The 18,687-nt window shown below is 32.6% G+C and overlaps 1 protein-coding gene across 1 annotated transcript in view; it reads left to right on the top strand.

The window, feature by feature from the left end:
• Positions 1-18,687, top strand: part of LOC111509333 (cilia- and flagella-associated protein 44) — a 253,118-nt gene that overhangs the window by 65,495 nt on the left and 168,936 nt on the right. The window contains 1 exon segment of the mRNA XM_074181923.1: positions 14,553-14,750. Coding sequence (XP_074038024.1) covers positions 14,553-14,750 — 198 coding nt within the window.

Genomic DNA, 18,687 nt, shown 5'->3' with positions numbered 1-18,687 from the left:
CATCCTTTTAACGAGGGACATGATGGCCTCATTCGACAGAGTGTCGGGGCCTTCTATATCGGGAGGGGTCGTCTACAACATAATCTATAGCTTCCCTAACTAAACTATACGAATCATTTTGAGAGATGAAGGTTCTTTCACAACAAATATTGGAATTGGTGGAGGAACAACAGTAATTTATTTTAATGAAGAATTGACTAATCGAAACAAATACTTGCTGGGAAAGGCAAAGAAGTTAAAAGAACGAATATTAAATTGTATGGTATGAGAATGGAAAGATTTGCGTATGGAAAAATGAGACTGATCTACCTATCACTATACCGGGTGTCAACGAATCTGTTAGATAAGTCATAACTTCTAGACTATCAGGTGTATGCTCAAGTCCCTATATATATATATATATATATATATATATATATATATATATATATATATATATATATATATAGCTATATATAGACCTCCTTCAACATGTCTTCTGAATTTATTTCTCATCTGAGAGACTGTCTTCAAAAAAATTTAGTCAATTATCAAAAAAACTACTATTTTGAATGGAGATATCAATATCAATTTCTTTTTTAATTTCATTCACACCTGAGTGAGCTCGGATTCCTATCGTTCATCAATGAATATACTAGAATGAGGAATAATCAAAAATCATGTGTAGATCACATTTTTATCAATAGCAAATAACCTTTAAATATATTCAGGCCTTTTATCTATGAATATGATAATACAGATCATCAAAATCAAAATGATTTATTCTCACCCGCTACATAGCAGCCATTCTTAGGATAGATGTACACGTCAAATGTTGTTACATTGAACAAAATATGATAAAATGTTACAAACACTGATAGTTCTAAAGAACAGACAAACATGTGTAACTCTCAGACAACAAGTAAATCAAAAATCATCATTCACGAATTCACTGATGGAGTAATAGGCTTTTGCACACAGAAATGTTTTTAATTCTTTTTCAAATTTGTTATGGCCAGTTTTTTGAGATGTTGTGGAAGTTCATTAAATATCCTTATACCTACGTAGTGTGGAGTTCAAATGTCTTCAAATTATGCTTTGTAACTGAAAGTGCATCCGCGTTTCTTTTAGGCTATGAATGGTAATCTAAGTTGCTGCGATCTGATTTTTTGTGTATGGGTATTATGTTTCCTATTTTTAGACACTGCGGAAAAGTACAAGTTTCAAAACTCAGATTAATGAGATGAGGTAAAACGTCACAGATGGATTCTTTAACAGCTTTCAAAATTTTTACACTTATGTTGTCATCACCAACACTTTTTTTATTTCTCAAATTTGATATACTGTGTAACCTCTTCCGAAGTTACAGAGTTTTTTATAATCTCATAGTTCTAGTTCTTTTTTGCTTCAGTTATCAATTTCTTATAGCTTTCTCCGTGTTAGGTTAGGTTAGTGTTAGGAATCACACGTTAAAAGGTAAGACCTCGTTAACCCTCAGCTCGCACAAGTTTAGATTTCTGAGGGTTGTCGTTCGTAGGGATGCGACAGCTAGTTAACGGAAAAACATTTTTAAACAGATTCTGTTCTGCTTTAAATATGTTTTTCCGTATTTCAGTTGTCGCCCCCATACGAACAACAACTCTCAGAAGTTGAGAAACTAAAGTAAAAATGAATAAAAAAAGAATGAATAACAAATTATCTACTTCATTCAAATAATAAAAAAATATTATAAAGAACGTTGATGAAAATAAAAATGATGGAGTACAAAATATATGAAAATACTTTAACATCTATCAATCAAGCTAAAGTAAAATATTTTAACCCCGAAATTAACAAAAATTGTCAGTCATCAAAAGATCTCTGAAATGAAATTCATTACAATGAATAATGCAATAACTTGCAATAAAAAATTATATCAAATGAATTCATAGATTATTTTCGTAATGTGGAGAATTGTCTAGCAGAAAATATTGTAAAAAGCAAAAAATATATCCAAACATCACCCAAAACTAATTCAGAGTCTTTTTATATTGAAGAAAGCAATGAAGATGAAATAATCGACATCAATTATAAACTTAAAATTCAAAAACTCCCAAGAAAGTTTTGAAAGCATTTAGTGATTCAATAGCAAAGCGAATCACTCATTTGACGTACATACGTACAGAAATATTGACAAAACTATTCAGAGTTGGAATAATGAATCCTATTTTTACAGGGGGAGACAAAAGTAATGTGAAAAAATATCGATTAATCACACTCATATCAACATTATCGAAAATAGTTGAGAACATTTCAAAATCTAAAATAGATAATTATGTAATGAAACATGATTTTTAATCTGCCAAACAATTCGGATTGAAAAAAAAGTCTACAGAACAAATTATGGATCGTTAAATAAGAACATTCCTAGTATCGATATCTTTCTAGATCTAACTGAAGCATTTGATACTATCAACCCAGAGTTACTTTTGAAGAAATTAAAAAATATTGAATTATCTGAAACAATTCGTTCTAAATTTGTGTTCCAATAATTGAAAATCTATTGCGGCAGTTGTATTGCCAACATCATATGCAGAAATAACTTCAATGTAGATTCTGCACCTGTCGGATATAATTCAACGCCCTTCGTGGTATTAGCCAGGGGAGTAGCTGTTTTATGATGGGTGTCAGTCCATTAACCTACAGTATAGGTAATTTGAGACTGGCCTGAATGAATTGTTCTTTCAGATAATTTGATTTACAGCCAGTCTCCAGGTATGCCCACTGAATTTTTGGTGTTTGCAAAACATATTGGTTTTTGAGGTTGAACCCAAACATTGTTTATGAGTTATCTCTATTATATAGAATACAACAAAGTCAAATTGAAGATGTTTTTAGTGATCCTCGTTAGTTCTTAGCTCGCACAAGTTTCGACTTTTGAGAGTTGTCGTTCGTAGGGGGGCCAAAGCTGAAAAACAGATTTATACAGATCCAAAATTGTTTGAGTATTGGGTTCCACAAAGTACAGTTTTACAATTTTTACCATTTAATATCTTCCAAAGAAAAAACATGGATTGACTGGAAAACCATTATTCTAGAAGAGTTCTAAAAATATCAGTTACAAGTTTGACTGATAATAAAAATTTGATGAAACCGAATATCTTCCATTCACTTCTAATGTAAATCCCTTACCTAATCTAGGCCCTCTCAAAATCACCAATAATACACAAATTTTCAAAAGTGGCTGTGCCAAATATCTCGAAATAATGATTGAAAGGCAACTGAAATGGAACCATCAAATAAATTATATTCTAAAAAAAATAAGAAATCATCTTCTAAAATTTAAATTTGTGAAACAATTTTCAAACATACATTTACTTATGATTTTTTTTATACCATATCAGGTTATGGAATTTTAGCCTGGGTGGTGTAAAAAATAATATGTATTGAAGATTGGAAATATTCAACTAAATAATAGTTTGAAGAAAGTACAAAAAAAATGAATCAATCATATATTCATAAAATGATGATTTCCTTTTTTTAAAATGAACAAAATATTAAATTTGATGATCATGCGCATGGCTCTCGATATAAAATTGAAATAACTGCAAAAAATAAAATCCATAAAAAATTGCCCGAAGAAATGTTTAATATATTATACCCTATCTTTATGATGAAATGCCATATGAATTCAAGAAAATAAAATCATTTTATATATTTTCAAAAAAAGTAGGTATAACTGAAACTTCTAAAAAATATTTTAATTATCTTCTGAATAATCAAAATCAAACTGATTTTGAAATGTTCATACAAATTGTAAAATACCTGTGTGAATTTTAGTTTTACAAATGTTTATAACTTGAAGAATATTCTGATTTTTATATTTGAGTTAATCTTACAACAAGTTTTCTTCGTTAGCTTCATATCTTTCATATTTTTCAGTTTATTCATATCAAGGTATATATTATTCTATATATATTCCGATGGCATTTTAGGATAGTTTCCCAAATTTCTGCTACCGCAGTTGTCGGTTGATTTTACCATGGCAATGTGGGAATCCTGGTGCACCTTCTGGAAGATATTTCAATGAAAATGAAAACTGCTGACTTTGAAAAAAATCTGTCTCTAGGGCATTGATATTTGGATGAGGCATTTTTAGGTTCAACATTCACATAAATATTATGAAAAGGAAGTTCAACTTTTTAGTACACAAAAATGAAAGTTTCAATAAAACTGAAGAGAATTGAATTACTTTTGAGTTATGATACTGAAAAGAATGGTATTTTGTTCTGAAACTTATATTTTATGTGGAAAAATGTTTCCCACTGAAGTTGTACATCTTCCCATCATCTACAAGTTTTAGTGAAAATAATAAAAAACACTTTTAGGTTTCTGAAAGTTTTCCTGTTTTTTCTAATAATTATCATTAGTAATTTCCCATTGAATTGTCAATTTTTATGATTTTTCTCTTGATATGGAAAAATGACCTGACCCCTATCACTAGGACAAACAAAACATCAATAATCTTCAAACTTGTTTTGAGGGGATTCAGTTGATAAATATATTCATTACGATCGATTTTTTGAAACAAGTTAATAGGTGCAGATAAAAACTAATGGATGAGTGTATTTGCAATTATTGACATGAATGTGAACAATATCATTATTATAATGGGAATCAATAATTTTCATAATGATTTTATTCAATTTGATTTTCCTGGAGTAAGGAAGCGGAGGGTAATGGTACGCATCTAAGCAATATTTGTTATAAATCAATGAAGACTACAGATTTACCATAGTCGTTTATTTATATGTTTCCTTCAACATAGCCAACCCAAATTTTTTACAAAATGAAGGGTTGGTATAAAACAGATAGACCCGAGTTTTGTAATTTGCGTACCATTTTACTCTTGACGGCAGTCAATGGATATACTGTTTAACCAATTATTTTACTATGGAATTCAGTTTTTCAGAAATCAAACTGAAATCTTGGATCACTGTTTATATAGAGAAATATTGCAGTCAAATTCTTTTCACTTGAAACTATTTGAAACAATGAAAAAAATAATTTTCACTATCCATAATGATAAAACGGGTTGCTTTACATTATTTTCTGTCATAGTGTGACGATAATAAAATACCGAATTTTTAAAATATCTCGCATGACAGAACAGGCTCTTCAAATGAGTTTTCATTGTGAATAGGGACAGTTGCTTAGATGATAAGTATAATTTCAGAACAAGATATTGTAAGAATATTCCTGAATTCTATTATAAATGTTCAATTTATGTAATCGAGACCCTATATCTTAGGTATATTAGATAAACAAATGGATATTCTGAAAATGTCCTTATGTTCTAGGTACTGCGTTTATTTTTTATTTCATTTATTTTTTCAAATGACTATTCTACAGGTTACCCTACTTACAGAATTGAAAAAGACAGTACATTAATATTTATTTGAATCATATGTGGATGGATTATAAAAAGTTGAAAAAATTGTTTTCCGTTAGCCAACTGAAATGACATATTGCAGACTCAATTAACTGATGTTCAGTCTGACTAATATAATGTCTATACCACTGACAGAATTGCAGAAGTTGAGCATGGTAGAAACCGTGAAAGTCTTCGAAATATCAGCAGGTGTCAAAGCAAAAAAGTAGACGATCGTCTAGGACTAGGAACACAAAATTTGTGATCAGGTTGATGATGATATTATAGAGAATTCTGAATGAAAACAAAACGGAATGATATTTTCATCTAACTTCAATGCTATAGAAACAATACCTTCGAAGTAACTCATTTAAACATACTGTAGTAGAGTTTTGAGGAATGAACATTGGCCTAGACTCTAGACAAATCTAATAATAGAGACTCCACAAAATCGAAGCATATCTCAATCTAGACTGAACAAACGTATAAAATCTTCATCTTTATTCAAAAAAAAACTTTTTTCCAAAAAATTCATTTGTTTTAAAAATATATAAAATGAAATATTGAACGATATTAATTTTTTGTGGGGGAAAATCAGTTTTCTATCGACCTTCTTTGGGTATTTTCACCTTCCATAATCTAAAAAAATATAAAAATTTTATTGGAGAACTTTATACACGTGTAGAATCTGCAATCTTTTTAGTTTACCCCAATAAGTTACTGCGTGAATTCAAAGTATTTTTCACGAAAAAAAAAGTTCTATTTATCAGTAATCTGTTGTATTCAATAAATTTAAAAAAAGAGCTGAGAAGTTTTACTATAATTATTTCAACGTGTTTCGGAAGTCAGAATCTGTCTCCGTCTTCAGAATAGAACAAATAAAAATTTAAACGCAGGTTTTTAGATTATGTACATCTCTCAACTTGTCAGTGGTATTGATTGACTTCTGAAATATTCGATGTAGTACAAGGGTTTCTCTGATAGACTAAGTTATCAGAAAACGAATACACTCTTTTTTTAAAAAAATCTTTTGTTTTTCACATTTTCTGGAAAATTTTACCATGGCAATGGTGAAATCTTAATGATTATGGATAGAAACTATAACTTTAAAGTATACAAAAATGTTAGTTTCGTAAAAACTGAGGAGAACTAGATACATTTTGATTCATGATGTCAAAAAGAATGGTATTTTTTTCAAAAATGATATTTTGTGTGAGAGAAAAGTTTCCACTAAAGTTTTAGATCTTTTCTCATTTTCTACAACCTACCTGAAAATTATTAAAAACGATTCCCCGTTTCTAGAAGTTTCCTTTTCATCACTCTTAATTTGGATCTGATTTTGTTTCCATTATAAACACAATGTTTCCTGTCCTTTTATAATTTTTTCCTTGAAATGGCAAACTGACCTGGCAGCAAAAAATTATTTTGCTAACAACTACAGAGATACATCGTCATAAATGCGAAAATACGAAACTAATATATCTAGTAGGTCGCTATTAGCGATAGTGACAATTAAATTGGTGTAACGCTGTCAGTTTGTGAATTTTCGGAATTGAATTACTACAACCTTCTCGATTAAATGGTGAGGCATACGTTAAGTTTTTAAGAGGAGTGCATCGTGTATTGCCGGAGGAAGTTCCTTTGGGCGTCAAAAGGGATATGTTTTTTATGCATGATGGGACTTCCGCCCATTTTAGTCAAGTATCACGTCAGCATTTAACTGAAACATATGCAAATCAGTGGATAGGTCGAGGAGGACCACAGAACTGGCCCGCTCGATCCCCGGATTTCAATCCTCCCGATTTCTCTTTTTGGGGCCATTTACAGCATTTGGTTTATCGTACTCCTGTTCGCGATGTAGAGGACTTAAGAAACCGCATCATCGATGCGTGCAGGGTAATCAAAGAGATTCCAGGAATATTTGAGCGAATACGTGGCTCAATGCACTGACGTCTAGACGCATGCGTTATGTCTGAAGGTAGACATATTGAAAATTTACTATGATTTCTACATGTTGTGTGTTTTGTTATTAATAAATTAGTTTTGCTTATTACCCTTTAATGGTTTAATGCAGGTACTAACTACAAAATAACAATAAATCCAGTTCGCATTTATGACGATGTATCTCTGTAGTTGTTCGTAAAATAACTTTTTGCTCCGAACTGGTTTATTTTGGGCAAAAAACCCAAGAGACATTTTTTTTAGAATGAAACAGACTATCGGAAATACATTTTTGAATGGCAAACAAATAATAAGAGAAAAAGTTACATTGGAAATAAATTTTATGGGTTGCGTTTTCCACCCCTTACAACTATGGGATAAACCAAATAAATTACTAGTTAAGTGTCTTTTTGGTAGTACAAAACGTCAGGTTAATTTCAATATTGTATTTTTTTCAGTGCTTGTGAAAAAAATTGTTATACAAATTTTATGTACCCCCTTTAAGGGGATGTATCTTAACAAAGGATGATCCAATGAAGTTTCTTTATATGAAAGATTCTATCTTTTTTCCGATGAGGAATCACCTCCTTAAATGTTTTACACTTATTCAGTTACACCTTGTATATTGTACAGCTCGTCAAATCTAAAAAGAGACCTAAGAATTATCTATCTCTCGCCCTCATAATCTTCTAATGAACGCACATCAAGTGGGCGGGACCATAACGGAATACAGAAAGCTCTTTCTACATTTGACAAGCTTTATAATCAATTATTTTAAATCTTTTCACTAGGAAATTTTGTTTTTCTGAAATAAAACTAACTGTCGAATCACTTTGAGAAATATTGCAGTCATTTTGATTTTCGAAATTTTACTGGCTTCGTGTCCGTTTATTTCTGCTATTCATTCCCCTACGCATACTCAGGGTACAATTCTCTTGATAGTCAACATATCTCCATCTAAAACTGGTCACTTTGTCCACGGTTGAGGGCTCCACGAACACAATATTTGCGTATTTTTTGTAGACTCCACTACATTCTTTGGAAGTCAGTACGAACCGAACTGTTCAAATTAGGATTTTAATTTATGACGGTTACTTCTAGTTTGTATACCCGATACGCATATGCGATACGCAAATTTTTTTTGTTTCGGGATATTTTTATTGGTGTTTGATGTCATCAAACTGCCCTTCATTGTTTTGTTTTAGACTACTTCTAGTTTCCCTATACTCGTTAGAAGCTTCAGAATGGTCTATTCGATAGTGTTTTCCATTCTTGTAACCAAACTGTGTTTTACTGTTCTGTCTGTGATAATGTCCAGTTACTAAATTGTTGTTGTGATCCATTATTTTCTTCAGAGATGAAATGAACTAAATCACTTACTGTTTGAATAAGGAAACAGAGAAAAATCAATTTATACTCAAAGATCACTTCGATACTAACAATGATACCCCCTCCCGGGTTGAGGGCGCTGAAGTAGAAGCTTTCCCCCCAGTTTTTAGCGAGGAGAACCTACTACCCCACTCCATCCACCCCCGCTCTCCGAGCGGTACTCATCTTACTGTTGGGCACTTCAGCAAGATTGACATCTGATCTCTTTTGGTCGAAAGTCAGCCTTTAGGTGCTATTCTTTCGCGATCGGTAAAAATTGTTTTGTCTGACTATTCCTAACTGAATTTTTGCATGGGGGCCCCCAAAAACTAACCGGCGGTTATTGCTATTAACGTCGGGCGTTTCTCAGTGATTCTAAGGATAATTGGATCGTGGTCGAGTTGTTCTGCGGTGAACTTGCTGAAAGAAAATCTGATTAGTATGCTTACCGGAGTCACCTGACGGCGACTCGTGGGGGCGGTCGTTGGTTCTGCTTAGTCGGCCTTGGATGTTTGTCCCTTTCTCGGAACCTGGGGTCATCCATGTTCAACGCATCGTGTAGATCGCATAGCGCTAGATTGTTGTGCGATCTGATTCTATCTAACATGATTTCTGCGTGTTCTCTCATATACACGTCCACATATTGCGTGTCCAGGTCTAAGTCTCTGTATATGTATCTATTTGGGATATAGTACGGTGCGTTTACGGCTGCCCTTACGCTCGCGTTCATAAACGACTGTATCTGCTTCCTGTATGTCTGTGTGCACTGGCCCCAGGCAGTGCAGGCATACAGAATTATGGGCATGGGGACGGTTTTGATCATTAGCAACTTCACTTTCAACCCCATGTTGCTTCTGCGTCCTATGATGGGTGCCAGTCGTTGTCTGGCGTGTCTAGCCATTCCAATTCTCTGCCGTACATGAGACTGAAATGTTAATCTTCTGTCTAAGATGACCTTCAAGTATGTCGCTTTGCTGGTCCACGGAATCTCTTGTCCGTTGAAGGTGACGGTTGTACAAACCTATTTTTAAATTCTCTGGATAATCTACTAGAATCCCTCACTAGAAAATACTGCTGGGAGATTTTAACGTCAATTTTCTTGTAGACAATAAAGAAAAAAACAGTCTCAAAGGAAGGTATCTCCTTTTTTATAACTTTGAAACTCGTGAACCAACGAGAGTTACTCAACATTCTTCCACATGTATTGACAACATATGCACTCCTTGTGATACACTGTTTGAAACCTTTCGTGTGGTAATGAATATCACTGGAGTTTCTTCCAACACCAAATCGTTATTTTCAACACCTCGACACGTGTTTCGATCACCAAGTGATCATCTTCAAGATAAAGATTAAACTTTGCAACCCTATTTATACTATACAGGTACACCATACCGGTGTACCACACATACAGTCAGGGCCGTCGCCATGGGGGGGATGGGGGGAGGAGCCCCCCTGCTTTTTCGACTTGGGAAAAGTTGGGAAATTTTGGGCCGTGAAGAAAATGGAAAAATAATGGTAAAGAAATGAATAAAAATAAAAAAATAAAAATCAGAGAAAAGAAAGGCAGAGGTAATAAGAAAAAGGAAATAAGCAGGAGAAGGTTGGGATTTCCCGATATGCATAACTTAGAGATCCCATACTTTGAAATTTTGAGTTGTTTGAAAACTTCAAAAAAGCTCAATTTCTCCCAAGTAAGAGAACAGTCCTGAACAGTCCACAAATTTTGAAGTGACAATTTTACAAAATCCCGACTTTTCGCTGTTTTTTCGACTTGGAAAAGATGGGAAATTTGTGGCCATGAAGATAGAAAAAATAATAGTAGAAAACAATGAGCATAATATTATTTAAGTGTTGTTTCCTTTCATTTGTATTGAATATTCCTATACATGGTGGATATGGTGGAAGACCAAGGACCTTAGTCCAAAGTAGAATAACTCCCATTATTATTTTTATAATTACCAAAATTTATTTTTGTTTGTGCTTACCCTAACGGGCATAAGCATTCAGCCAATCTTTGGATAGCTAAGTAAGAAAATTAAAATATCATAGTAGTAACTGATCCCTCGGCTTTCATTATTTCGATAGTTGGGAAATTTTGCTGGTGGGGTTGGGAAAATTTGGATTCCCTTCCCCCTGGTTTTTCTTTTCGCTACGGCCCTGCATACAGGTATACCACACCTTTGGTGTTTTGAATTAATTTTACAATTTGCCCTATCTATTGATTTTACAATACGTCTAATCTAATCTAATCTAATATTTGAATGTTATAGCTATATATAAGTTATAGCTATATACACGGGCCAAAAGCCCGTGTTTCGGGCTTTTGGCCCATCATCAGTATGGTGCAGCCAAGTGTAAGGATGGGCAACACTTGGTTACCAAAAGATAGAAATACAAATGCACGGAGCCACCAGCAGGAGCCAACCGCACATTTGTGGTTTCAGTTGATAGATCTTGTGTTTACAAGAAAACTATCAAAATCACCACGGAGGCAGCTATAGCTACCTGCGTGACATCCGGGTCCAGGAAATTATACGAATATGAAAGTTATTGAGTGTCTTGATATAGAAACAGAAGTTAATATCGGACATAGCACTCAAGAAAGTGGCAAACCATAGACACGTGTTTCGGGCTTTTGGTCCATCATCAGTATGGTGCAGCCAAGTGTAAGGATGGGCAACACTTGGTTACCAAAAGATAGAAATACAAATGCACGGAGCCACCAGCAGGAGCCAACCGCACATTTGTGGTTTCAGTTGATAGATCTTGTGTTTACAAGAAAACTATCAAAATCTACACAAGATCTATCAACTGAAACCACAAATGTGCGGTTGGCTCCTGCTGGTGGCTCCGTGCATTTGTATTTCTATATTTTGGTAACCAAGTGTTGCCCATCCTTACACTTGGCTGCACCATACTGATGATGGGCCAAAAGCACGAAACACGTGTCTATGGTTTGTCACTTTCTTGAGTGCTATGTCCGATATTAACTTCTGTTTCTATATCAAGACACTCAATAACTTTCATATTCGTATATATATATATATATATATATATATATATATATATATATATATATATATATATATATATTTGGTATTGGCACGTCATCGTTATTCATAAATATCATTATGTTTACTTATTTCTATTTGAATTCTCGACTTTGGAATTTACGAAATTGAATGTAAGTGAGGACTGCGATGCAAAATATTATGGACAGACAAAAAGATCTATTGAAGTAATTCATAAGGAACACTTAGCACACTTAAAATATGGAAGACCTGAAAAATCAGCAGCCGCCCATCATATTTTAGAACAAAACCATTTCATAGATTTCAGTTCATTAAGATTAGTTAGACAAGTTAACAACAACAGGCAACTATAGTCTATTTCAAAAGAGTGTAGAGTAATAAAATCTCATTAAGTATTCAAAAGCGCTACAGGGTGATCCGTCAATAAATTCTGTCACTTCCCTAGTCCGCATTGCAAAATTATGTCGTTTCATAAAGAGCAGGTACTGCTTTATAGTTGTCAAATATTTTCGTCTCCAGCAAACAATTTCATCACTTTCCAGTAATAGTGCCTTTCGATTGTGCTTTTCCCAGGCAAAATTCATACTTTTTAAAGTTTTCCATAAAAGTTTTCTGGATATCAAAGGAATATCGTTATCTTGGCTTATCTCGATAAATATTTTTTCAAGAGTGGGTATTTCCTTTTTAAAATAAAACGAATGAACTTTTCTTCGAATGTCACATTTGGTGTCTTCATCTAAGATTTTTATTGGTCTTCCTGATTTTCTCTTGCATGGACTTACCTGGCCTGATATCTTTCTTTCTCGCAATAATTTAAAAATCGTGGACTGTCCAATTCCAGTCATTCGGGCACATCGCTCAACACTTTCTTGCACAGACAAACTAGGGTGATCGTGTTTTATGCAATCATATACATTTAAAATTATAACTTTTTCGCAAACAGATAGCGGAGAATTTTTTACACTTCTTTTCTTTGGAGTAAATGTCCCCATTTTATAACTTTTTCACTATTTCTATATCACAATATCACTGTACGTTTAATTGGTGTAGTAACAATTACTATTATAACTCGAATGTTTAAGACACCATTACAATATATTTAAACCCTTTTTCTTAATTACCTGGGTTTAATAGGTATTGCATGATTGGTGGGCAGGGTCAAAAAGGGATTATTATAATGACATGGCACCTCGGAACTAAGTGTTAACCCTTTTTTGAGAAATCATGCTCAAGTATATGAACCCAAATTGCATATTAAATAAGTTTACAAGAACCACTAAAATTAATCTTAATCTTTTTTTTAAGAAATTTTACTTACCTAAATACATGTAGGTACTTAGTTTTAGACCAAATTACTTCCCAAAAATGGCCTTTTATTATTATCTATGTCTGTAATTTTTAATTTACTTTAATTATTAAGTTTAATAATCCTAAGATTTGCCTACGCCCATGGACGACAACGAAATTCAGGCAAATTTTATGACACTTCATGATTTATTACTCTACACTCTTTTGAAATAGACTATAGATGCCTATGAGAGGGTAGAAATAAGTAAACATTATAATATTATGAATAACGATGACGGACCAATACCAAATAGCATACTATATAGCTTGTAGAAATAATATTATTGGATTTACTGAGTATTACATAAGGACACATTGTGCTGAAGTGCTGAAAACTGTATACGGTATGGTTCACTGTTTATCATGGGGCACAAGATCAGCGTGCCACCAGTAATTAAATAATCAAACAAAATTTTTAGAGCTATGGCTAAGGCTGGACCATTGTTCATAAAAATGCAAATTTTAACACATCCATGTACATATATCACAGAAGCCATCTTTTGGATATACAAAAACAAAAATGCGAACATTACGGGGAGTGAAATTCACAAGTACAATACCCGCAAGAGAGAATTGTATAGACTACCTCGAGTGAAATACACTAAAAAAATGAAGCAGACTATCTGCCAATTAAACTATATAACCTTATACCGATGGATTGATAGACATTCACTACAAAGAAATTGAAACACTATTTAAAAAAATAACTTCTTGCAAATCCACTTTATAATATTGAAGATGTTTTCTCCCATATATGGACTTGATATTTAGTACTGTCTATTTAACGTACTACCTTACACAAAGCCTAGTTTTCATATTTAATGAGTGAAAAGAATATTCGATTTTGAAGCGTCCAAATAGGGTTGAGGGTTGAGTTGAAAGTTGGTCTAACAGTTCTGGTAGTTGGGACTTTTGTCAGTAACTGTCTGCTCTCTGAGGACTTCTTTTTCAAATTTGGAATACCAGCAAATTTTTTTGAAATATTCGCGAAAAACAAACCTCTGTTTTTTGTTACTGAAACAAACTAAAATGTTCATTTTTTCAAACTATTAGATTTAGAATTTAATTATACCACAATTATAAATTTCTGCGAAGGCAAGGCGAACTCAAATTTTGCGAAATGGCACTTGTGAACTGGATGCTACTACTCCTCAATTGTATTGAACTTTACACAAGCCAGAACTCAATCATATTTTTTCACTGAATACTAATGCACTATTCGTTTTTTTAAACGAATTTAATTATATCACAATTATAATTTTCTGCGAAGGCAAGGCGAACTCAGATTTTGCGAAATGGCACTTGTGAACTGGATGCTACTACTCCTCCACTGTATTGAACTTTCCACAAGCCAGAACTCAATCATATTTTCTCACTAAATACTAATGCACTATTCATTTTTTTTAATGTAATAGTCGGGTATTTATAGTGATTCAGTATTTAGCTTCATCAGTCGATAATATTTTTTGTAGATCATCAAACCTCACAACAAGCCTGTTACTAAAATATCTGTAAATAATTCTGGAAATCGTTTGGTTAGTGGAAGTGAGGATTGTACAATATTTTTCTTTAAAATGGATGCATCGCAAAATGCGCAGGAGATACTGGTTCCTATTGGATTCATTCCTGCACCAGATGTTGTCACCTGTTTAATTTGGCACCCATCTTTGGTGAGTAACCATTATGTGTTCAGGATTCAAACTGACTTCTCATATTCTTCTACGGAAACTTAATGCCTAGTCTAAACTGATGGTGGTCATTTCTAATGAAAAGGTTCATATGACATAAGGTCCAATTCCTCACAGTTATTTTCATGTTTGTGATTTTTGTATAAAAAACGTTGTTACAAAAAAACTGTGAAAACTCAAGACTATTTTGTATAATTTTTCAGAAATAAAAATCACGGTATTTGTATATTCTCTATCCAACTAAAATATTTTCGACAATGCAGTATTGCTATTTTCATTAAAAAGTAGTAGCAACTTTGATTTTTCAAATGGAACACCTTGTATATAATTTTTTTTGGAAACATTATAATTACTCGACAACTTTTTTGATATTTCCCTGTACCTACCGTTTTCGAAATATGAATTACTTTTTATGACTTTTATATAATAAAACATTGTGGTTATGAAAAAACATGAAATACCCAAGAGTATTTTAATTTTTTTTTTCAAATGAGTATCACGATTGTTGGTCTTTCATTCGAGATATATTTGTGAAAATGTTACAGTTGACAGAAATTGTCAACAAAAGTTAAAAACACTACATTTCTGCTAATCAGTACAAGGTCTTATTCAATAAAAATTCCAAGTAGGTCAGTTTTTTAATGTCCAAAGACATAAGGATCAATTCCTCACAGTAATTTTCATTTTTGTAATTTTCGTATAAAAAACGTTGTTGTTACAAAAAAACTGTGAAAAACCCAAGACTATTTTAAATAATTTTTTAGAAATAAGAATCACGGTATTCGTATATCCAACTAAAATATTTTCGAAAATGCTGTGTTGCCACTTTCATTAAAAAGTAGTAGCAACTTTGATTTTTCAAATGAAACACCTTGTATATAATTTTTTTTGGAAACATTATAATTACTCGACAACTTTTTTGACATTTCCCTATACCTATCGTTTTCGAAATATGAATTACTTCTTATGATTTTTATATAATAAAACATTGTTGTTATAAAAAAAAAAAAACATGAAAACCCCAAGAGTTTTTTTATTTTTTCCAAATGAGTATCAGGATTGTTGGTCTTTCATTCGAGATATATTTGTGAAAATGTTACAGTTGTCAGAGATTGTTAACAAAAATTAAAAACACTACATTTTTGCTAATCAGTACAAGGTCTTATTTAATACAAATTCCAAGTAGGTCAGTTTTTTAAAGACAATGTGCTCTTATTATAATATGAAAACGAGAATTGTTATCAATAATTTACACTGGTCGAAAATTGACTAAAAATTATTTCCGATGAGGTGATACCTCAGTATTTTTAAACTTGTGCTTCATGGCAGCCTGTTTGTGCAGAAAATACTTATTCAATTTGAAAGTACATTCATTCTTACAAAAATATGCCTTACATATCACGGAAATATGCAGATTTCACTCAATACGAGCATACACAGTTGCACGAATTTCATGCTGCAGACAGTTATTCCATCCTCACCACTTCCAGCGTAACCAAAATTTTTACGACATAATTAAATTCATGAAGAGTATTATTCTGTTTAGGAAATGCTTAAACAAATCAGAGCTGATCCGAATTATTTCAATTCAATTTTAAAGACGAATAGATCAAACTTAAGGTGCACAGGAATATATAACGTACACATAGCCCCTAATCAACAAGTTCAAAAACATGAAAAATAGAGATAAAAGGTCCTAAAAATATGAGCGATAGCTCATTCGGAATCACCTCTAGAAAAATGTTTCTGAAGGATTTTGGTGCAGGTAAAAAATTGCAATTGTTATTAAAAAAATAAGATTGAAAAAAAATGGTATTTAGTTTTTCGTTAATAACTCAAAAAATATTAATATTTAAGCAATTTTGAAAAAACTCTATCTCCATTATTCATAATTTGGATTTGACGTTGAAAATAGGGTTCCGCGCGGCTGTTACGGCATGCGCGCGCTGCCGCTGAAGAGAGTTCATCAGAAGAAATAATTTTTTTATAACATAAAATGTCATTTTGAAAATTTGAAAAAAATCTAGTATCTTCTTAACACTTGAATGAATCGAGTCGCGTAGAAAAAAAGTTTTATCGCCATTTTTCAAAAAGTTATTCAATTGTTAACTAACAAATTTTTTCCCAATCTCCGTTGGCATAAATAATGGGATAAAAAGTATAAATAATTGGCCTATAAATTTTAAACTTCGTGGAACCCTTTTGATATATACTTCATACAATCTTGCGATAGAAGCTTATAAAAATTATTTAATTTGTTAATTATGATTTTTTATAACTATTGCAAAATGAAATATCTAAAAATTGTTGATAATATTTTTTTCAATTGATATTTAGCTATGTCTGTTTTCACATTAAACAAGGGCAGTTATTAACATAGGATATGGTTTTTTTACGTAATTTGTTCATTAAATTGTTTTAAATAAATAGAGAAATTCAATATTTTTGAAAAAATGTTGTTTGCTATTTTGCTGTCTAGAGATAATTATGATTTTTTTATATTCATTTCTCAATTTTAATTGTTTGAAATCGTTTTTTTATATTTAGATTGTTTAAATAGTTAGTTAAGAAATAATTTACATTTTTAAGAGTTTCAGGAGTCGGGACTTTTTTATCGGAAATTTCCTCCTCTTCAACGAGCTTTATTCAAAATTGCTCAAATATTAATAATTTTTGAGTTAGGTATTAACGAAAAACTAAATACTTTTTTTCTAATCTCATTTTGTTAATAACAATTGCAATTTTTTACCTGCACCAAAATCCTTCAAAAACATTTTTCTAGAGATGTTTCCGAATCGAATGAGCTATCGCTCATACTTTTAGGACCTTTATCTCTATTTTTCCTGTTTTTGAACTTGTTGATTAGACTAACAATTCATGCTATTAGGTAGGGTTTGAAGGCCGTCGTGATTTGGAACTGTATCCCAACATTTCGCCAGCACGAGTGGCTGGCTTCTTCAGAGATCTATTCATCCTGGTGAACCATCATATTATTTTTTAGGATACTTTCAATGTTGGTTTCAATTCGCATTTTCGGATACTAGATTGGAAATCTAAATGCCTATTATTTAACATGGCGCTGCGAGCAGGATAAAAATTTAAATCTGAATTATTGAAGTAGTACTTATTGAATTCAGTGCAATAATTAATTGAACCAAATAATATGTCGGACTTTAGAGCATTTTCACCACTGGATATGTCCGGCGATGTATAACAAAACTGGCAATTTTGGTTACAAAAGTTCAATAACTACTTGAAGGCCATAGAAGTAGACAAAAAGTCAGAAGCGATCCAATATGCTCAGCTTTTGCAGTATACCGGTGATGAAGGAATCCGTATTTTCATTAGCTTCAAGATAAAAGATGAAGATCGAGTTAAGTTCGCCCCATTGACCAGTGAATTTGGAAAGTTTTTCAAGCCCAAAACAAATTTGGTGTTTGAGAGACACAAATTTGACAGATCTAAAAAAAAGCAAAAAATTGTTTCTTTGGTGATTTGGAATCATCACTAGTGTGTAGTGTCTCATTATCGGATTGAGTAATGATTCTCTGCTAGAGGATCCTGATATGACGTTGAAAAAAGCGGAACGCATTTGCTTAGCAGTGGACGAGTCAAGAAAGCGAGCTCATGAGATATCCAATGAGGTGAAGGGAGTGCATGCAGTGAGCACCAGTGCAAGCTGCGGCCAGAGCAAATGGATGGAATGCAGGAGGAAAGGCGGTACCATTAACACTGGCATTGCGTGGAAAAGCAACGAATATTTTGCAAACCCTCATGGCCCAAGAACAAGAAGACTATGGCCAACTTATAAAGCATCTTGAGTTACGGTATGGGCAGGCCCACCTAGAGCATGTTTACCATTCACAGCTGAAAAACCGCTGCCAGAAATCGGGAGAATCTCTATAGGAATTTAAAGGCG

The sequence above is a fragment of the Leptinotarsa decemlineata genome, unplaced genomic scaffold, assembly GCF_025532065.1.
Source record: "Leptinotarsa decemlineata unplaced genomic scaffold, Ldec_3_MD MMD2_tig00026328_RagTag_RagTag, whole genome shotgun sequence".
In the NCBI taxonomy this organism is placed as follows: domain Eukaryota; kingdom Metazoa; phylum Arthropoda; class Insecta; order Coleoptera; family Chrysomelidae; genus Leptinotarsa; species Leptinotarsa decemlineata.
The sequence above is the reverse complement of the archived record's forward strand: the minus strand, read 5'-3'. Positions and strand labels throughout refer to the sequence as shown.